Source organism: Aulonocara sp. 'chitande type north' Nkhata Bay, linkage group LG3 (assembly GCF_057382095.1).
Source record: "Aulonocara sp. 'chitande type north' Nkhata Bay isolate Kocher_YH1m ecotype deep benthic linkage group LG3, A_spYH_male_GT1.1, whole genome shotgun sequence".
Classification (NCBI taxonomy): domain Eukaryota; kingdom Metazoa; phylum Chordata; class Actinopteri; order Cichliformes; family Cichlidae; genus Aulonocara; species Aulonocara sp. 'chitande type north' Nkhata Bay.
Window position 1 is genome coordinate 40,422,880 of NC_141346.1, and position 22,212 is coordinate 40,445,091.

Genomic DNA, 22,212 nt, shown 5'->3' on the forward strand with positions numbered 1-22,212 from the left:
AGGGTTTAATAATTACAAGACGACCTTTAAGGTAACTGTTGTTGCGAAATGGAACTGAACCCTAACAGGCACCAGTAGTACAAACACAGATGTTGATTAGCTGCACATGCCCGTGTCAGCCCACCTGTCAATCGAAGCTATTTCTAACTCCAGTATCCAGATAAATTCAAACAAAAAGTTATAGACATAAAGGGAGGAAGCTATCTATGGAGGTCAAGGCTGTCTTGTTTATCTGGCTGTAAATATGCTTTTTAACATGGGGGTCTTATGGGGAAACAAGCTGGGCTAAGTGGCCAATAGATAAACTGCAGTTTTTTGCTGTTTTCGTGTTGTGTCTTCTCGTCTAGTGTGATGTTACTTAGCTGAGTCGTTGTTAGGAGCTGCTGTTGTAATGGGTAACGTTTGTGTTGTTAGGATGAGGTCATGTGAACTCAGAGTCATTGTAGTTTGTATTGATTTTATTTCATTTTTAATGTTTCTCTTCAGCTCAGTGTGGCTTTGGCTGTTCCTGTTGTTTAAAGCTGCTTGTGTAAGGTTTAGTTTTTATGCAGAGTGTGTTTGTGTGATGTTTAAGAACTGCAATGCAAACACAACTTCACACTCATGTGAACGCCCCGGTCTCAATAAACATGTGCATCACGTGTCCCTCTGATTGTATCGTTAATGTTGTGCAGATAACAAATTGACAAAGACTAAAACAAACAGCAATTCTTGTATGATGTTTAAAATGTGTTTTTTGCCACATCTAGTTTTAGTTCACTTTGAAAACTTTGTTTAGCATTCAGTCCTGTGTTTTCTTCTCCCCCGTTTTAGAATAGCGGCAAATGAACCGTCGTTTATGTCGATGCAGCTGAAGATATTAGACCAGCGGCATAAACAAAAACTAAACCTAAAGGCGCTCGATGCAGTGCTGTTCGGCCCCCCGCTACGTAAGTATAAAGCCGCGTGTCATCACACTTCATGAATATCAGTGGAAAATGAGCTTAAAGAAAATGTATGAATGCATGAATCCATCACTCTTTCTCCTGCTCGTCCTTCCCCGCACAGGTCCGCAACATAATTGGATGAAAGACTTCGTCCTGATGGTGTCCATTGTGATTGGTGTCGGGGGCTGCTGGTTTGCTTACGTGCAGAACAAGTCCAGCAAGGTGCACATCTCACAGATGATGAAGGATCTGGAGAGCTTGCAACATGCTGAGCAAAGCTTGTTAGACCTGCAGAGTCGGTAAGAGAGGGACGTGTATTAGACTTAGATGAAACACTGATTTAATGGTCACGTGCTGCCGCTCTCCTTTCACAGAGAACAGCAGCACGGTGGTGCAGCAGTTAGCAGTGACACCGCTATGGGCTGAGGCATGTTCTTCTATCTGTCCTGGCTTTGTATCACTTAAAGACTTGTTATCACTTGTTTTCATCATGCAATGACTTCAATACAACAACGATGTCACCTTAGTTGAACACCTTAACTATACCCTTAACTAATTAAAGCCTGAACCATGAAACAATTTTCAGAAAATCAGAGAGAAACATGAAGATGTACTTAATTCTTTGTCATCTAGAGCGGGTGAAATCCAAACTTTGTTTTTAAATCATGTAAAACTTAAACCGCCTACAGCAGCTATTCCCACAGGCAAGAGTGCTACGGCCCACTTAAAAACCAGAAAACCCCACGGAGAGCAGCCAAACTTCACTCTAATCAAAATACAGAAGAAAGTGATAAGTGATTTTATTCCAAAAACATAAACAACACAGGCTCTTGGCTATAAATTCCTAATGGTACCAAGTAATAGGCAAAGTTTTTTAAGGTCACCTGCTGCTGGGACACAAACTTCAATAGGAATCAGTCAATTTAGGTCCGAATAACGAGTAATATCACAAACTAACCACCTCCTGTTACCAGTTTTAATCCACTTTTTATATAAATAAATATTTTAAATATAGTGGATTTCTGTTATTACTTTGGCACACCTGCAGTACCAATGCGGTCCACCGTTGGGCTCCAGCTCACACTTTGGAATTCATTGCCCTACAGTACTTATAAAGTCCTTCTAAGCATACAAATACCCCTATTTCTTCTTCTTCAGTTGGCTGTGTTCTAACCTTCCATCCCAACCACACGAACCCTCTGCATCCCCTCCGTCACCACATCCACGACTTTCCTCTGTTCCCGTGTTCCCATGTTTCCGCCTCACCGTGTATCCTTCCCGTCCTCTTCCAGGCTCGAAAAGGCTCAAGAAGAGAACCGGACAGTTGCTGTGGAGAAGCAGAACCTCGAGCTGAAAATGAGGGATGAGATTGACGGGGCTAAGAAGGAGGCTCACAGGCTCCGAGAGCTGCGAGAGGGCGCCGAATGTGAGCTGAGCCGGCTCAAATATGCCGAGGAGGAGCTCGTACAGGTACGGCTCGTTGCCCCGGAGTCCTGCTCGCAAACAGATTTATTGTTAGTCAGAGTGAGGGAAACACAACCATAAAACTGCTCCTATTGGCTGTTGGCTACAATGTAATTTCAGATTCTATGGCGCCATAAGGAATATCCAGTGTATTCACATATACAACAGTCACATTTATTATCATTATGTAAATACTGAATTGTATATTCGATTCAGAGCATGAAATAAAGGGATAGAGGCGAAAATCTGGGACATCGCAATATGCGGATGTAAATGTATTCATTACTGTGGCGCAAACAACTTGAAATGAAAGGATTAATTTCATATTTTCCGCATTAAATTTTCATTTCTTCCATAAAACACCTACTTTGCATATCCTCGAGATTGCCTCATTTCCCCTCACATGGAAATACAGCACCGATATATCTCTCTGTAATGAGTTCTCTCCGTGCAGGCGAGCCAGGATTGGGCTCATTTACACACGGCGAACGCAGGACTTAAACAGTAAATGGAGTTCATTTGAAATTCGCTGAACGCTAACCTTCGCTTACTGATGCGTTTGATCGATATCCTGTGGGAAAGGGTGCTTTCTTGTTTGTTTGTTTGTTTTGTTTTTTGGCAGCGAATCTGATTGGCCTCTCGCGTATCGCGCTCTTCCCCGTGTAGGTACGGAAAGCTCTGAAGCGAGCGGAGAAGGAGATGCAGTCGGAGCGCTCGGTGCCCGAAGCTCTTCAGAAGTGGCTCCAGCTCACGCACGAAGTGGAAGTTCAATACTACAACATCAAGAAGCAGAGCGCCGAAAATCAGCTGTGCGTCGCCAAAGACGAGGTAACCGGCTAACTTTTGATAGGTTATTGCCAAGGCTCAAAAGATTACACGAGAAGGACACGAGGTGCTGGACAGAGAGCAGAAGCTGCTGCTGTGAGGATGTGACCACTAAGCTCTCCAAAGGTTACGTGCTGTGATTTGGCATGATATCACACATCTCATGAAGTGTTAACGTTTGGAAATTACTAAAAGATCAGCACTGGCAGAGATTTTAAAACATTAAAAGAAGGTCTTGCTGCCTGTTTGGATTACTTAAAGGAATGATGTTGGGGAGAAAAAGCCATTTATATTATGGAACTGCAAATCTGACTGAGCAGGACACACTACTACTACTACTAAACTACTACCATTACACCAGGGGACTTTTGTATATCTCTTTATTACAGTGGCCCTGAGAGTTCAAATAGAAAGCACCAGCAATCAGAAAAAGCTAAAGGGGAAAAAAACGTGAAAGAAAACGTGTTTTTGGGGCGACAATAACCTGACGGACCAGCTGAGGAAGTGACAAGCTAACAGTAAACAGCTAATAGCAAACATGTATCTACAGTATTATATAAATCATGTGATTGAAGCGCATGCTAGCCCACAACAACACTAATGAATCCTCTGCTTCTTTTAAGCGTGTCTCAGTGCGATATGTCACATTCTGGTTTCTGTCAGTTCTACAGCTGATCCATCAAGTCACTGTGTCCCCAGAAACGCTTGCTAGCTATTTGCTTGTGGGTTTTTTGAGCTGCAGTGCATTTGGCCTCTCAGGGCCACCGTACTTCATCTCAAGCACTGAAGTCTCAGCAGTGCGTTGCATCCTAGCAGGCGCGTAACTACTCTGTGATGTTTTGCCTGGTAAATAGTGAAGAAATAGGACCAAATGATTCAGCACGTTTTTCTTTGTCACCTGCGTCTGGCAGAAGCTCATAATGGACTGGAGCTGAAGATCCTCTCCATTAGATGCAAATAGACATCAGTGAATGAGTTTACATCAGCTACATTAATCTGGCTTACAGCAGAGAAAGATTTAGTGCAGTGATCAGCCTTTTTAGGTAAAGATGCTGTGTGTTTTTTTTGTTGTTGTTTCCACTCAATTTAACAAAAACTTGGGAGGGAGTTTATGTTCTATCATATTAGCTTCTCTTAATCGGCTTCCTGCTCTTTTTTCAGCTGCTTCCTTTAGCTTGTCTCATCCTATCCCCAACATCCTCCTCTGTCACAGCATCTCTCCTTCATTACATCCAGGAATCTCTTCTGTGGTCCGTTTTTGTCCATTTTATCCACTATCCCTGCGCTGCACATGTCCAAACCATCCCAGCCTTGCTTCTTTAACTTTACCTCCTCTGACTCACTGCTAAGAACAGAATTTGATGTAAATGTCATCTTTTTTTCTTTCTCACATGTCTGGGGTGTGTATTTACATCACATGGTGTATAAAGTCCTTTGAGATGATGGTTGTTCTGAACTATCAATATTAAAAAGAAAATTCAGCTTATGTGAAGCTGAAATTCCAGCCAAAGTAACTCTATGTTTTCCCCATTTCAGGCAGAGAAAATAAAAAAGAAGAGAGGTTCTGTGTTTGGGACTCTTCACGTAGCCCACAGCTCGTCACTGGATGAGGTGGACCACAAGATACTAGAAGCAAAGTAAGAAAGACAGACTCTAATGTGCAGATTACAATAAGAAATATCACCTGATATAGATTTATAAGGAGGCATTTATAACAGAGGTGCTGCACGCTTCATGACGTGATCATAAAGGTAATTCAACAGCTAAAAGTAAACACGGGAAGAGAGGATTTGTTTCAGCCAGGTGTGATCTGGCAGTCAGGAGTACAGACAGTCGGTGAGGCTTTCCGTGCCTTTTTACACCAACGACGACTTTATCCTTGGCAGCTTTGCTTTGTGTGGGGATTAAATGTAACTGTAACTTCGGTCGTTGCTGTGCTTTTTGGAAGTCGAATTTCCCAGAGGAACCCACCCGAGGGATTAATAAAGTTCTATCTTATCTTATCTTATCTTATCTTATCTTAAATACTTTTGTTTGAGCCATCAGAGCGCTCAATGCATTTAAGAAAAACAGCTCTACAGTGTCGAGTTCTTGCCTGCTTGTGTGTTTTTTGCTCGTTTTGTCTTTTTTACCACATAAAGCTTTTACGTTCATGGGTCGATAAACACAATGAGATGTATTTAATATATTCAGAGCTCTTGGAGAAGCTAGGTAGCGCCACTGAGGTAAACAATTCATCTGTGTTCAAAAGAGGAAGATCAAGCGTGAGAACAGAGCGAAAGTGTTAGACACAAGTTTAAATCCGTAAACCCTGATGGATCAAAGCAAAGTTGGCATCTTACTGAGTCTGACTGGGGAATGTTGATCGGTAATCTGAAGCAGAATAAGCTCAGTGTTTGCATGCTTTTCTAATTTAACTGAGTCTGATTTATTCATTCGTTCGTCTTCATATTAGGAAAGCCCTGTCGGAGGTAACGGCGTGCCTGAGGGAGCGGCTCCACCGCTGGCAGCAGATCGAGAAGCTCTGCGGCTTCCCTGTGGTCAATAATTCGGGTCTGCCGAGCCTGACCGCCAGCCTTTACTCAGACCACAGCTGGGTGGTGATGCCGCGAGTCTCGGTTCCGCCCTACCCCATCGCGGGAGGAGTGGACGACCTGGACGAGGACACGCCTCCCATCATTCCACAGTTCACAGGTGAGCGAGGCGGCAGAGCGCGCCGACGCTTTGTAGCCGCAAAAGTGGCACGGCATAAATATTGACGTCTCCGTTTGCCTCTCCTCGTTCGTCCTCCAGGGACTACGTTGATTCGGCCCGCACTGACACGCAACAGCAGCATGTGCCGTTCCCGCCGGAGCCTGCTGAGCTCCCCGCAGTCCTCGCTGATGTCTGCAGACCCAGACCTGCTGTCCATGGCGAGCTCGTCCCTCTCCTATCGCCCCGAGGCGGACGACGACGTTATCATGTTCAACTCTGAGCGAAGGGGGTATGTGTGGCGATGTGTTTGTGTGTGTGTAGTTTTTAGTTTGCAAAAGGACTCAAAAGAGAAACATTTTACAAACTTTCTTCATTCATTTTTAGCTCCTAAGAATAGGATTTCACGCGCTAAAGTTTCAAATACATACATTTCCTTCTGCTGTTAGTTGCCGTAGCACCTCTTTTCCGACCTCTGTTCAGCACCTCATTAAAATACCCCAGCTGCCCTGATCAGTCAGCGGGTCTAGCAAAATCTAGTTTGGTTATGTAACAACATCACAGCATTCAGCCCTTTGTTTGAACCACGGACAGACCAAGAGCAAAGGAGCGGCTCGGCCTCGCTGAAGTTTTCAGTGAAACTCGAGACATTTTCAGGATTATTTGTCTGTCAGCAAAATAACTCAGAACCTGTCCAGCTGCATTTAGAGAGACTTGATGGTAGAGGCTGAGCCTGACTGAAGGAAGAATACTTTACAGGAGTTTTAAACTTCTGTGTCAAATCTACGCTGTAGTTAGGTCGTAACCTAACACCTCTCACGTCCACCTGTTCAGTACTTGAGATTCCTCCTGTGGACTTTTGGCTGCTTTTGACCGGAGCGTTTGAATTTATCAGTGAGAGAATAACAATCATCACATTAATATAAGGAAAAACAATCATACTGTCAAATATAAAGACTCTCATATATTTGCTGAAACTATAGGAATGTACCAAAGAGGTAAACTTGAGGGTCAAGCATGAATGCTGGCAACAGTGTCGGCTACTTTCCTTCAGTTAGCCTCCACAAAGATTCACCACAGAAGTCAAAATGAGCCGTCAAACGTCGGTGGGATACAGAAAAGTTTGTTTGAACTGCAGATTATGTCCATAGACCTGGAAATGCTGAAATTGCTATTTTTTTGGTTCCAAATAGTGTTTAAAGTCTTAAAAGTTGCTGTTATTGTTTGTTTTGTTTTATAATTCAGAGCTCTCCCGTGGATATACAAGCCACATTAGCTGTGCAACATGCGAGCACCAGTGATTTTAGTAATGGATTTGGAGGGCAGCCAGAAGCACAACATTTGCTCTGTGTTCTCTGAGGCGGATACAGAGTTAGCAGTAGGGGCTCCAAAGAGCAAGTAACTGTGGCAGACTGTGAGGTACCGCCTTGTTTTATTTTATCAGGGCGTGCATGCTAGGTGCATGTGCTACGTAGTGATGCCGGTAGGTCACAGGACAAAAGCCTGGACTTCAAAATAAAGTGTTACAGGGAGTTCAAGTTCTATGTTTCCTGTGAGAGAGAATAAATCCCAGATGAGGACTGTGGAATTGTAACATCAAGGAAAGGAAATAATACACCAACATGTGATATCCCAGCAGACATTTCTACGCTGAATAACCGTCCTCAACATTTAGTTACGGCTGAAAAATGGTTCCAAAAGTTGAACTTGTGTCACAGACGTGGAGTCGAGGTACGTCTTAAACGGTGGCTGGACATCCCAGATAGAGACGGGCTGTGTTCAATAAATATTTTCTCTTATCTCTAACTGATAAAAGAATTAATAAAAAATAACAAGAAGGAAAAAAGTCACAACTCTTTAGTGACTCACTCTGACATTGTGGGTGCAGCATCTCTGTACAACCTCTTTCCCAGTAACACCAACTCGGCTCACCTGACTTGTCTTTTAGGGGTTTCCATTAGGTGGTAGTAGCTGGGAGCCAATAATCTGATTTATATTTCTCACTTTGTCAGAGACAGTTTGTAAGAGACCCGACCTTCACTCTGCACTCAAACAACGTCGACATCCGTCTGCGGTTCGGTTCTTGGGGTCTGAAACCCCCGACACCACCTGCTGTGGTGGTGACGGGGAGTTTCTATCATGTGCTGGGATGTTCACTTTAAATCTGGCAATAAATATTTGTCATTAGGAAAATGCAAAAATGCAAATAAAAGCGTCTGATCCAGGATCACAGAATGTTCTCAGGAGCGCCTTTCCTCAGATGATTTTAGCATCGCTGGAAGACGAGAGAGTGGATATTTAAGGCGATTCAGTGCCGTGTCGTCCGGTCGTAGAGCAGAGACAAAGACAATGAGTCCATCAGGTGATCAGGCAGCAGAGAGGGGAAGTGACTGAACATGGATGCAGGCGCATTTAGAGAAAGGCTAACTTTAAAATAGCACACATAGAAGATGTTTTTCAGTGTTGTTTATCAGTCTGTGACCAGCCTTGTCTGCTCTCCTTTAATAGGGAGGCGTCTCAGGAGGGCAGCTCCGACACAGACTCTCTGAGCTCAGTGGGCCGCAAGTCGCTGCACAACCCCTGCTCAGCGGCCTCGGAGATCCCCTACCGCAAGATCTCCCGCGAGGAGCTGCTGCTGTTCACCCAGACCGCAGAGCGCCCTGCATCCACCACCTCCACCACCCACACCAGCAGCAGCAGCAGCAGTCTCAGGGACACGCCTCCTCCTCTGCCTCCCACCACACCTTCAGGCCCGCCCTCCACCTCACCTTCCCCGGCCTTGGAGCACCATCAGTTTGCACAAAGAGGCTCGCCCGACCTCACCCGCATCGTACCCGAGTCCCAGAGCGGACCTCTGGGGAACGTCACCTCTCCGACGGGCAAGGGCATGTACAACGGCATCCTGGAGAAGTCCTACAGCTTCGGCCAGCTGCCGGCAAGCATGCTGCCTAATGTGGGGCGCCACCCGTCTCTTACCTCCCTGGACTCGGAGGGCCGGAGTCTGGGAAGGGATTACAAGCTCCAGAGCACGTCCTCCCAGGACTCCTGCGACAACGGAGAGAAAATCAGGCGCACGTCCTCTAAAATCAAAAACATATTTAAAAAGAAAAAATAAAACTTGAGTGTGTCTGTGTGTGTGTGAGTGAGAGAGAAAATCAAATCTTAAAAAGTTGTTTTAGCCCTAATATTAAAACAATGGACGTCACTGTAAGCTAAAACATTTCATTTTCTCTCTTAAGTTCTTCTTCTCGTCATCAAAGATGGAATGTAGCTCAGCCTGGGTGCCTTTAAACGCCTCCCCAGGCTGATAGCCTTATTTTTCAACAATGCTTTTTTATTTAGTCACTCACAGGGAAACCTGCAAAAGGTCAAGTCAGCGAAAAGGTCAAAGGTCATACTTGTTCACTGTCTTCTCTTAATTTTATCCCGAGTTTGAACCAAAAAGCCACTCATGTCAAAGGATGTAAAAGGTGCAGTCTGTGTATGTTTAGTGTTTCACTGTCGACATTGAGCACAGAGGGAGAGAGAAGGGAGGGGGGGCTCGCTGTTCCTACCGGGACGCTCGCTTTCAGTGGCGACAGCGGCACACGAGCAAAGCCCGGAAAAAACAAAAGGTTGTGCAAACCATATTTCGTCCAATTCCTTTCTCACGCGCCCCGACTTACTTCTTTCCGATCAAATGATGAAATTGCATCTTGCAAAGTGTTCGAATCCTAAACGTGTACTTGACTAATTTCCTTTGATGGGGGGAAAAAACAAAAAAAATCCTGCTAAAAGTTTGTTGCACTACTGCTTTCCTGCTGTTCTTGGAAACAGCCGCTGCTCGCGGAGGACATTTGGAAATCGACACAGAGATGAGAAGAATGCACGGGCAGCTGCACTGAGGATGCAAGCGCATAATGCCAGAGCCAAAATTATGTGATCGGTCCCAGTGCCACTGTTTATGCTCGTCTCCGTATATAAATATATATATATCCGTACTTTGTTTTCACTTTATTATGTTCTTACAAATGTTTTTAAGTGGATTAACGGTGGCGATGATTTGATCTTAATGAATATGCAGACTTAACTCACACCAGTCACTTTCCCTGTACTCTAGCCTCCCCGTTATTACTTGATTACCTGCTTCCTGTAGCCATAAATAAACGTTAAACGTACATTTCTGTTTCCAAACTTCTAGATTTTTGGTCAGATTGGCTTTCAACATTCATGCTGTATTTAAAGATGCACAAGACAGTCGCTATCAGCGTTCACAGACACTACACAGCGATGATCATCTGTTCAGGAGAACAAAAACAACGATAAAATAAGAGACTTTCTGATCTGGATCTGATCAGTACACCAGTCCCCGCCTCTCTCTCCCCACTACCCCCAACCGCCACCACCACACACTAAGCTCGAAGGTGACCCACGCAATACGGTCCCGCTCCTCACCTCTGGGCCCGCAACCGAGCGCACTGATGTCAAAGAGCTCCTGCTTCACACTGTGATTTCTGGCTTCTTCCCCTTCATCCCGGACCTGGCTGTCACTGCTGCAACTCCACTCGACCGGGCGCGTGCCTGCAAACGTGATGGGGTGGGTGTGGAGGAGGGCGATGCCACGCATGAGGTTGCGTCTCGAGTGTCAGCACGGCACAGTGAAGCGAGTGTTTTTAAATAAATATATGTTTGGAAGCTTGTGGACGAGGCAGCACACGATGAAGGAAGACAGGCCTGCGAGACGAGGAGGACACGAATGTTTACGAGACATTAGTTGTTTTTTTTTTGTTTTTTTGGAGAACATTTTCTGTGTGAATATTTGTATACGGTAGAAGAATTAATAAATAAATAAAAAAAATGGAGGCATCGGAGATGTTTCAGTGTCATGTTTGCAGCAGCGTTTCATGTCTCCCCTCACCCCCAATCGGACGTGGCAGATGGCTGCCCCTCCTTGTGCCTGGTTCTGCCAGAGGTTCCTTCCTGTTAAAAGGGAGTTTTTCTTTCCCACTGTCGCCAAAGTGCTTCCTCGTCTGATTGTAGTTGTAGGTTTTTTAATCTTACAATATACTGTTTTGAATTGGTGTTATATACATAAAACTTAACTGAGTCACACAAACACAGGAGAAAACCTAAAAATCCTACGCTGTCACTATAAATAATGGAGGTTTAAAGCTCCTGTTTTAAAAACAAGAGCAGATGGAACGAGCAGGCAGTGTTGCTGCTACCTGATCGAAGCACCTGGAGCTCAACAAGTAAGATTCTCACTTTCCATAATGATGGCTTTTGAGTTTTGAAATCATTTAATACAGATGATGAAGGTCAGGAAGGATGGCATCAGAGTTATTATAAGGCTGGGAATGTTTTTCTTGATCAGCTGATGGTTGAAATGATCAATTATCACCCCTCAGAAATCTTTGCTGAACTAAATCGCACCAGCATTTTGAAAGTCTTCAGCATAGATCTAAACCCACCCAGCTGAGCTAAAAGTTTTACTTGTGACTTCCCACAGGAATAAAACCTCCCTGATCCGGCTTTTTTGAAGCCCTACATCCTCCTCACAGCGGTACACAGAAGTGCGGGGTGGTGGGGGGAAATATCATTCTGACACTCCCATTTGTCTTGCGAGTCGGGAAACAGTGAAACACAGAAGAAAAGCATGCATGATTGCTTTATCAATATAAAGTGAACGTAATGAAACTTGCGTTGATGGTTCATCAATTTGGCACACCAGGAGAGGAGCGGGGACGTCTGCTGGTGATGAATGTGTTGTTTGGGTGCTACTGTACACAGAAACAAACCCCAGCCTTTCACACAGGCCTGCCTTTTCTTTCTTTCTTATTTTTTTAAGCCCCCGCCCGGTGGGATGCAGTTGCAGCTACACCCACATGGTGTCAGCAGAGCACCAGGAGAGAAAACCCTCAGGAGCCACTCCCTAACGGTGAAGTGTGAGTGTCAGTGCAGGCTGGTGAATGCTGTGAAGGACCAGAGTCAGGCTTGTTTCTTTTGTCAGATGGAGCACGCACAGAGAGACACAGAGGAAGCTCCAGACCCCGTGAATGTGTTTTGATCTAACGGCTAATCCGATCATCTTTTAGTTCACTGTAATTTGGTATAGAAGATTGATTCTGCACTCACTCTGCGAAAATTGGCTTCCTATACGGATATAGTGCCAAATTACATTTCTTGTAATAAGTGTAGAAGCTAGATGCAGTTCAGAAGCTTCAAATTGCATGTTTGCAGTAAAGTATTACCCCAGTTCCAAAGGTGCACCGATACTCGACTAGCTGCCCAGCAACAAAACAGGAAAACACCGGGAAACTAAGTTCTTATTAATGAGAAGATGAGAAGTGAGCCAATGAATGAGGACAGACACACTGACAACAGTTTCCCAGTAAGATCTCTGTGCTGGTATGTCTCGGCCTGGGCAGTTTAGCAGTGCTGCAGAATACACAGCTGTTATGCAAAAGAATGTGCATGTGTGAATATGTAATATGTGTACGTGTCCACATACTTTTGAACATGCATGCTTGTGGATGCACGATGCAGAACCAAACCTTTGAGACCAATCTGGAGCGAGATGAGGTCAAAAGTATGTGGACACTATTTTTTAAAGCCATTTTTACTTCTCAAATATTCACTCCCAAATCGTGACATTGCTCAAACGCAGGAGGCTAGGTCATCTATTCCCGCACCTCCACAATATTTAAAGCGGTGCGTGACTCAGCTCGTAGTTTCTTTTCTTTGCTCCTTAAATATTGCTGCATTCAGCTGCTTCTTTGTCCCATATTGTCTTCCTACTTTCCTCCTCTCTGCTTCCTCTGTATCCTCGCAGGAGCACTGCAGGTTGGGGGGGACACATTGCGGATATTTATGGCCCCCCAAGATCGGCACTGCAGTGTTGTAATTGGCCCCACAATGACGCTAATGCTCAGGAAGAGGAGTGTTGTGTACGGGAGCAGAAAGTGATGCAATGCTCTGGCAGAAGATGGCAGATCCTCCCCTTAATGAATGCTGTTAGAAAAGGTAATGAATAGACGGAGGGCTTAAAGGCACACATACGTAAAGGGAATGTGTATCAGCGAGGCTTTTACCCAACCTGCCACTGTGCTATATCTCTCCCTCCTCACTCTACCATTCCTCTCTGCCAAAATCAGCCTCTCTCCTTTCTTTATCCCCATCACTCAACTCTCTCTCCCTCTCTCGTTTGGATCCCATTCCATTGCGGTGTAATGGGTTTATTAGTGTGGTTAATGCACTGTGACCTACTGGGGCTTGCCGTCTACCTTTTTCCATCCACGGAGAGAGAGAGAGAAAAAAGGGTTGAATGTTTTTTAAAAGGGAAGCAGAAACAGGAATGAGCTATAAAAGGGTCAGCATTAAAGGAAGGGAGAAAGCCCGTTTTTAGGAACAAACTCACAGTAAAGAATGAAGTAAATGAAGACAAACTAACAGAAATTGTTCATCACTTTGCCAAATCCAGTAAAAAGGAAAACAGAAGCTGTGAATGCCGGGTGCCAGTGCAGCTTCGCGCGCGCTCTCGACTATTATACTCGACAGCAGCAGAGAGACGTCCTAAACAGCCTGGGATAGTCAAAATTGATGGCTGCCGTGTTTACCCAGACTGAGGCAGACAAAGTCAGCTTTGGAACCAGACGTGCTCCCTGCAAATTAATGTTTCTGCTCCAAAACTCTGCGACAGAGACCTGCAACCAGTTTGTGGTATAATGAAGCCATTTCAGGTGGGACTGTGGTGTTCTTCTGTCACCAAGAGTGGAGCCAAAACCGATTTAGAGAGCGGAAGGGCTTCACCTGCGAGGGGGTTCGGGTTCATACAATTACAGCTATCAGATCACATTTTCAGGATCTAGAATTTAATTCAATTCAAATTTAGTTCAATTCCATTATGCCGCAATAATACAGAGAAAATCTGAAAAATGAAATAACCAACTATGAGCAAGCACTTTGTAACAGTGTCTGGAAAATAACCTGACTCTCAACATCAGCAAAACTAGAGAAATGATAGTGGACTACCGGAAACGACCAGTCAGGGAACACCAGCCCATCCACATCATCGGTGTCAAGGTCGAAAGGGTCAGCAGCTTCAAATTCCTTGGAGTCAACATCACCGAGGACTTCTCCTGGACCCTTCACACAGACACTGCTATCAGGAAAGCTCGCCAGCGGCTTTACTTCCTGAGGAGGCTGAGGAAGTTTGGCATGAACGCCAACATCACCTCAAATTTCTACAGGTGTGCAATCGAGAGCTTGCTGACGAGCTGCATTACAGTTTGGTATGGAAGCTGCTCTGCCAGCAGCCGTAAATCACTACAGAGGGTGGTGAAGGCAGCAGAGCACATCACTGGCATGAGGCTTCCTGCCATTCAGGACATTTATCTTCAGCGATGCTTCCGTAAAGCACACAGCATCATCAAGGACCACAGCCACCCAGCACATCAGCTGTTCTCCTTGTTACCATCTGGCAGAGTTACAGGAGTCTGTCTGCTCGGACTACAAGACTTAAAAAAGTCTTGTAAAAAAAAACAAAACAGTTTCTACCATCAAGCTAACTTGCATATGACAAATAAAACTGAAAACAGTGGGAAGGAAAAACTACATTTTAACAGGAAGAAACCTTTGGCCAAACTAGGCTTAGGGTGGGGCGACCATCTGCTGTGATCAGTTGATGATGAGGGCTGGGAGACAGAACAAAAGACACATTGCACACAGAAATATTTTTACCTGGTTCTGCCGAGAGGTTTCTTCCTGTTTAAAGTGAGTTTTTCCTTCCCACTGTCGCCAAGTGCTTGCTCATAGGGGTAGCCTGGTTGTTGGAGGTTCACCTGTGGTTACAAAAACTGAATTGAATGGAAATAACTATCGAAAAATGAATTATTGTTAACTCGAAAGGTATCATTTGTAGTGACAAACTCTTCGGGGAACTGTTACCCAAATCTGCAGTTTGTACTTTTTTGTGTCTTTTAGCTCATAGTTTTGGTATCGCCACCTTCAACTTTCCTGTTTTGACTTCCAAAGTTTGCACCATTTTTCCAGCACATAGTCTGCATAAAAACACAGCCATGTCTTACACTGTTTGTGGGCCATTTTAAAGCCAAAAGTTTGGCCTTTTTTGGCCTTTTTACTGTCATCCCCCAAGAGGCGGATCTGAATTAATACTCAGGGACACTAAATTATACCCATGGTTTTAGTCTAATCAGGACGATAACTATCAAAAAGAACATCCTGCTGAATTAAACCCTTATGTTACAGCCACACTAGGAAAAAACAGCGGTTGGAGACCATTGCATGATCCAAATTATGCGACTGTAAGCAATGAACTTGTGGTCTTGCTGCGCTTGAAAGAACCAGTTCAAATCGATGACTATATATGACCACTTGCAGTCAGCTGCAGTTTTCAAAGCATCTGCTATTGAATGAGGTCAAGCCGGCAATTAAATCCATTCTGCTTGTCCTTCCTGGTTTGGTGAGGTTCCTATCTGATATCGTAGTTGTAGCGTTCTGGTCTGGAATCAGAATTATAATCCAGACCATGGATTTGTTTAGACTGACAAAAGCTCTTGGATGAGAGTCCAAGTCCACTTCCCTTTGTCTCAAATTCTTAAGACTACTACAACCTCTATGACCGAGAATCTATGGAGACAAGGCAGATTAGAAGTGTCCATAAAAATAGAAATGCTGTTCTCCTCTTTACATTAAAAGGGATTTTTTTCTTTCCAAATGCTGCCAAGTGCATACTCAGAGGGGGTAATCTGATTGTAGGGTTTCTTTCTAATATTGTAGTCTTTACCTTACAGTATGAAGCTCCTTGAAATGGAGCTATATAAATAAACCTGAATTGAATCTTTGTTTCTTCAGACTTGTTGCTCGTGTGGAGCCAGGACCTTCGAAAAACAAAGTGAACTTGCCCCCTTATTCCACTACTTTCTATGGCGTTGGTACATCGGCTCCTCCACTTATCAGAAATAAACAGGGAACAAAATTTGCTCAAGTAGCTTAATCAGTATTCATATCACTGCTCAGAATCACTCAGATACCAAGTCCAAACTCGGATTTGGGTTATTAAATATAAGATCCCTCTCAAATGAGAAGTCTGATCACTGAAAAAGAATTAGATTTAATGTTTCTTTGTTGAAGCCTGGCTTAGAGAGGATGGTGTGGCGGTTAGAAATGAAATCTGTCCCCAGATTTGAGTGTTTTTCAAGCTGCAAGACAAGATCAGAAGGTGATAGCGTTGCAATTCTCCACTGAAACCAACCTGTATTCAAAATTATGAACCTTGGTACTTTTAGTTCACACTTTGCAGTTGATTTGCAAATTAAACCAAGTGTCCTCATTATCGCAATTTATAGTCCACCAAAGCAAGACACTAATTTCCTTCCACAATTTTCAGGATTGATGGCACTCATTACACATTGCTATGACACAATCCTATTGGATGGAGGTTTTACTATTCATATAAACAACAGCAATGGCCTAAAAGTCAACACCATTTTGAACCCAAATGAGAACTCTGACTTTATGCAGCATGGTATCGAACCTTCTCATAACCTTGGTGAGACACTTGATCTGGTCATTAGCCAAGATCGCCAGCGTTTAAGTCTCTGCTGCTGCTGTAGGTGACCTTTATGCTGTGTCTTTTGATGCTGTTTTATCTGCAACCAAAACCACATGATAGTTTAGAGTCAAGAAACAAGTCTTTAAATAGCACTTATTAGATATTGATAGCATTTATTAAATATTCATTTGGACATATAAGTTTGAATTTGTATCATGTTTTCTACATAAGGCTTTTTTTTTTGCAATTAATTGCTTAAAATGTATTGAGCAATTTATTTAGTTTTTTCAGGGGGTTAAAAACTCACAAAACCCATGTATCAGACATGATACACTAGACATTGACAGGTTAAATCGTCCCCATGGCTGAAAAATACTGTCTGCAATCTCAAAGGAGTCTGCAGAAGGCTGCTCTGCTGAGAGGAGACAGAAAAAAGCACAACTAGAAGTCCATCGTCTAGCCTATAAAGATTCTGTCTCTTTAGGACAAAGCTACCAGCAAAGCAAGAGGAGAATACCTTACAAAGAACTCACTGTTGACAATGGAAGTAATCCCAGAGTATTGCTCACTACAATCAAATGGTTTCTAAATCCTTCTACAGATGAGGTACATCAAGACCTCTGATAAATGTGAGGAATTTCTTCATCTTTTTTTCAACTGTAAAATGTCACGTCAGAGTGTTAAAACAGCCGTAATGAAACCACTTTTACAGCAATCAAACTTGGACACAAATATATCGAGTAATCACAGACCAATATCAAACCTTCCTTTTTTTAGGAAAGTATTAGAAAAAGCTGTATTTATGCAAATCAGTGATATCCTGCTAGGTTCCAGTCTGGTGATAGAGCAAATCACAGGACAGTGAATTCCCTCACCAAGATCGTTAGCAGAGTTATTATAGTTTAGTATTTTCAAATTGTTTTCATTTAGACTTTAATTCTGTTTAGTTTCAATTAGTTCCCAGAGTGGATTTTATTGTTTCACTTTAGTTTTTTATTAGTTTCAGTCACTTTTACTCTTTTTGAATTATTATTTCATGTTAAAATCAGTACAGCTATTACAAGAAATCAAGTTAATTTAATTTTTACCAAACTAACAAATATAAACTAAGGATATTTCCTCAGTACTTTGATTTTATTTTAATTAGTTAAGTTCACAAACTAATTTCAGTGTTAGTTTCTTTCAAAAGTCTAATTTTTATTTTAGTTTCACCACATCTAGGTTTAGCTTTTAGTTTGGTTTTAGCTAACTATAATAACCTTCATAGTTAGGCTAACTTATGATAAGATTGTTGTCCGTATTTTACTTTTTATAATTGTGTTTTTGAATGATTTAGATTAACGGTCACCGACAGGAAATACTTCATCTTTGGAGGTCAGCTATCAGCCACTCGTGACACTTCCTATGGAGTTCCACAGGGCAGCTATCTGAGCCCGTTAATGTTCTCACTATACATGTGGCCGCTTGTTAATCAGACAGCATAATATTTGCTACTGTGGTTATGCAGATGATACACGGCTATATGTTTCTGTAGAGGCAGTGATGCTTTGACTAAACTCTCTATTACTGTATTTAATTGACAGTAATATCAAATATTATCTATTCAGAAGTTTGGGACATTAGCAACGAGTGTAAAACCACAAGTTAAAAGTTTTTTTCTCATTCAGATTTGAGCTTTAAAGCTCATATTAAAGACAGCCCTCTTCTATCTCATGAATATTACCAAAATACAACCTGTCCTGACTCATTTTCAGCCGTCCTAATTGCTACAGAGCTCTTTTTGCTGGATGATCAGTAGGTTGCTGCTTAACCTGAATTCTGCCTTGGTTAACAATGAAAAGGAATATCACAGAGCACATCCGTCGAGGTTTAGCAGAGCTACTCTTGCTTCCAGTATCCTGCAGAACTGATCTGAAAATACTCTTACTTGTATATAAAATCTTACATAGTCTCGGACCTGCTCATACTTCTGAAACTCTGCTAACGTCTTAGATGTCTAGTTATCCTCACAAAGGAAATTGGTGCCATACCCACTAAGTTAAGTCACAATTAATAGTCTGGTAGATTCTTCTTCATGTTGGCCGTCTGCTTCCAAGGTTGTTTCTTTTTTCGTATGTCTGTTTGCGTTTCTGTATGATGTATTTTCATTCAAGGATTATCTGTGTGTCTGTGGCTGTGTATGTATATCTGATGGGCTCTGACTTTGTTTCTTAATGTGTTTTTATACCTGCGAGGCCCTTTGAACCTCTCGATTTAATATTAAGTTGCACAAATAAAATGGGATTGAACTCAATTTTAAATACAGTCTATGTTCCAACAATAGGCTGCAAGTGCCATTGTACACTTCCTGCCCCACACTACAAAGCAATGAGGCGCCTTAAAAGCTGGATTTCTTTTTTCAGTTGCCTAGCTGGCAGAAAACATGATATACAGTGCTGTGATAAAGTATCCCCCCTTTTCTTTTCTTTTTAAAAAAAAAAATCAAAGATAACCCAACTAAATACAACATTCAGTGTTTGAATAATGATTTCATTTAATAAGGGAGGAAATAAATCCAAACCTACCTGGCCCTGTGTGAAAAATTAAGTGAAGTAAGCTAAAAGGTCTCAAAAAGCAACACATCATGCCACAATCTAAAGAAACAGCTGAGAAACAAGCTCATTGACATCCATCAGTCAGGGTTACAAAGCCATTTATAATGCTTTGGGAATCACGGTGAGAGTGATTATCCACAAATGAAGAAAACTTGGGGCACCTTCCCAGGCTGAACTTTTTGGAAGGTTTGAGTCTCGTTACATCGGGTGTAAAATGAACAAAGCATCTCATTAAAGTAACTGAAGGAATCATTAATTCTGCTCTGAAGGAGAATGTCTGTCCATCAGTCGTACCTTGAAGCTCAAAACTCAAAATCTGGATTTCTGACCTTAAACAGGCTGTTCATGCTGGAAAATCCTCCAATGTGGCTGAATTACAAACAATTCTGCGAAGAAGAGTGCTGTGGAAAGCTCATTGCCAGTTATCACAAATGCGTGATTGCAGTTTGTACTTCCAAGGATGGCTCAACCAGTTATCGGGTTTATGGGGCAAATACTTTCTCACACAGGGCCATGCTGGTCTGGATCATTTTTCCTCCTTAATAAAACGAATCATCATTTAACAACTGCATTTATTGTGTTATCGTTTTAATATTAAAATCTGTTTTACTTCACAGCACCGTGTGACACAACTGCAGCGTTGCGTTGTCTCTACTGATATGGATTTGATGTAATACAAGTAAAAAAATTTTCTAAATTTGGTTGAACAATCAGACGAGAAGTCTCAATATAAGTAACAGTCTTCAGGCTAAATGAGAAAGTTATCAGTTCTGTTCTAGCTACATGTTAAATTTTTAGTAAATTTAACTTTGAAAAAAATAACCCTAATATAACTCAGATTAAACCAACTGAATCATGCTGACTGGGACAGAACAGTGAATAAATAATGCAGAGAAGATCCAGCACTAACACTTCTGCTTAGAAGCTGAAAGCTAAGGGAAATACGACTTAGATAAGGTTGTCGTGCTGGGGAAAAAAAGAAAAGAGAGAAGAAAATCCTCCAAACCAGTATTCCCCATAATACCACGGACATATTTGCTGAACTACAAGAAGGTTCCTGATACTATAAATGTCTCTACACAGTTAGTGTATAAGAAACTCTAATCGAATGAGATATTTCATCAGAGCAGCACATTACATGTGTCGTTCACACACATAGCAGGTAGATCCCAAGGAACAAATATTCAGCTTGAATTTCATCTTTAATTTCTAGCAAAGGTAGGCCTGATTAAAATGCTGCTAAAAATAATCTCGCTACACTTGAGCGCTGCATGCATCTTTTTATTAAGCAATTACAGAGTTTAATTTGTTGGCCCTAAAGCAGCTGAAAGAGATCAAAGACCTCATTAATAAACATGAACAAATTGTAAAAAATGTTTGTTGGGACCGGAGTAGTCTGAATGTCTTTTGACATGAATGACACTGCTCTGATTGATTTGGTGTGATTAAGCTGAGCTTAATCAGATTTGCATAGGCGATCACAGCAGTCGCATCAGCTGCATATTAGTCCTCCACACCTATCAGCTGACACAAATAAGCAGCGTGACTTCATCGTGCAGGATAACCCTGCGAGGCCCAGTGCTCTCTCTCCCCCCGTTATTTCTAATTAACCATGTGCACATGCTTTGGCTCTAAAGTAGTCTGATTTATGCAGCGCTCCAGTTCCTGAAACACTTGTGAGGACAAAGGTGGGTCGGTTTGATCCCAAACTGCTTTCAGGATCAGGAGTTTGTTCCATACTTGATAGGAATTAAGATTCTATACTTGTGTTTTCAAAAAGTACACTATTTAGACAATGGGGGGATTGAACCTTAATAAATGAAGAGCGGTGAATCGAGTGCACACTATGAGATAAAATATTTCACGGTTGAGGGAAAGATGCATATCTGTGGGTGAAAACCTTGCATTGCATGAGCTTATTGTTGACTAGGCAACTTTAAGGATGTGAAGGCCATTAAAAACAATTTAAAAATAAACGAATCAATCAAACAAAAAGGCAACGTATAGAGACACATTACAATGCAATTTAACCCTGTAAGACCCAACCCACCAAAAAATAGAAAGAAAATTGAGATTTCTTGGAACTGAGATGTTTACTAACCCCTATAACAAAATCCACACTTTTTCTTGCTATATTATGTTGTGTACGATATATTTTTATTATAAATTTATCAGATATTTTGTGTAGTGCATTTGATACATTGGGTGTTTTTGGCAACTTTTTGTTAATAACAATGTTAATTTTAGACAAACAAAAGAGTTTTGTCCATAACATTTTGAAATTATGGCAAATACTGATCATGGTGATGAAATAGAGAAACTCATGCATCAAATATGATACAAAGGGCATTATAGGGTTAAAATGGGAAATGGAGCTTCAAACAGCATTAAGGCACTAAACAAGCATTAGAAGTTATTTAGCTCCAGTACTAATTTATTGAAATGCAGTGGCAAATAGCATTTTATCTGTTCATCCATCTGTTTGACATCCATCCAAAATCCATCCATGTGTCCAAGGTGTTATTGAAGTTAGTGTTTGTACAGGTCAGCCAAAAGCCCAGGTTTGGCTGGCGATGGAATTCTTGTAGAACTTAACGATGAAGATGGTGGCGGTGCACGTAACCATCAGCAAAACTGTGAAACTTGTAATCTTTACTGTCATCGTCGTGTATCTGCAAGATGCAAAAGACCCACAACAAACAAACAGGAATTGCTTGTGATGCATCAGTGACTTGCTAAGCAGCTGCTTTCCTGAATTTTCCAACTACTTCTACTGGAACGCAATCAGCTTGGGGGTTGACTCCGTTCTCTAACATCTGACTTCTAAGGTAAGTAGAATACAGCATAAAGCAGTGGTTTCTAACATTTTTTTCTACTCTTGGCTCTACAGGATACTAAATTACTAATGCTAAAATAGCAACAAATAAAAAGCTAACAAAACTGCCCACCTACTGTTAAAATCTTTTGTTTGCAAAGTGCAACCAATCAAAACAAAGTTGAAGTTAAAGGGCTTATTTCAGTCAGTGGATAAATGGAAGAGCTGCACCAAGGCCCTTAACAAGATAAATAAGGATAATCTTGAACTGTGAACCATACAAAGCAGCTCAAGTCCAAGAGCTGAAAATAAGCATAACAAGTCTCCTTTAATGCTGTTTCTCAT

At 42.1% G+C, this 22,212-nt stretch overlaps 1 protein-coding gene across 2 annotated transcripts in view; it reads left to right on the forward strand.

Annotated features, from left to right (window-relative positions):
- stim2b (stromal interaction molecule 2b) overlaps positions 1 to 10,745 on the forward strand; it is a 57,557-nt gene extending 46,812 nt beyond the window's left edge. For both annotated transcript variants that reach the window (XM_086281159.1, XM_086281166.1), the window contains 8 exons: positions 814 to 929; positions 1,048 to 1,225; positions 2,219 to 2,396; positions 3,057 to 3,218; positions 4,752 to 4,852; positions 5,671 to 5,909; positions 6,009 to 6,198; positions 8,415 to 10,745. In XM_086281159.1, coding sequence (XP_086137285.1) covers positions 814 to 929; positions 1,048 to 1,225; positions 2,219 to 2,396; positions 3,057 to 3,218; positions 4,752 to 4,852; positions 5,671 to 5,909; positions 6,009 to 6,198; positions 8,415 to 9,021 — 1,771 coding nt within the window. In that variant the 3' untranslated portion in view covers positions 9,022 to 10,745. The remainder of the gene's footprint in view (positions 1 to 813; positions 930 to 1,047; positions 1,226 to 2,218; positions 2,397 to 3,056; positions 3,219 to 4,751; positions 4,853 to 5,670; positions 5,910 to 6,008; positions 6,199 to 8,414) is intronic.
- Positions 10,746 to 22,212: the final 11,467 nt, after the last annotated feature.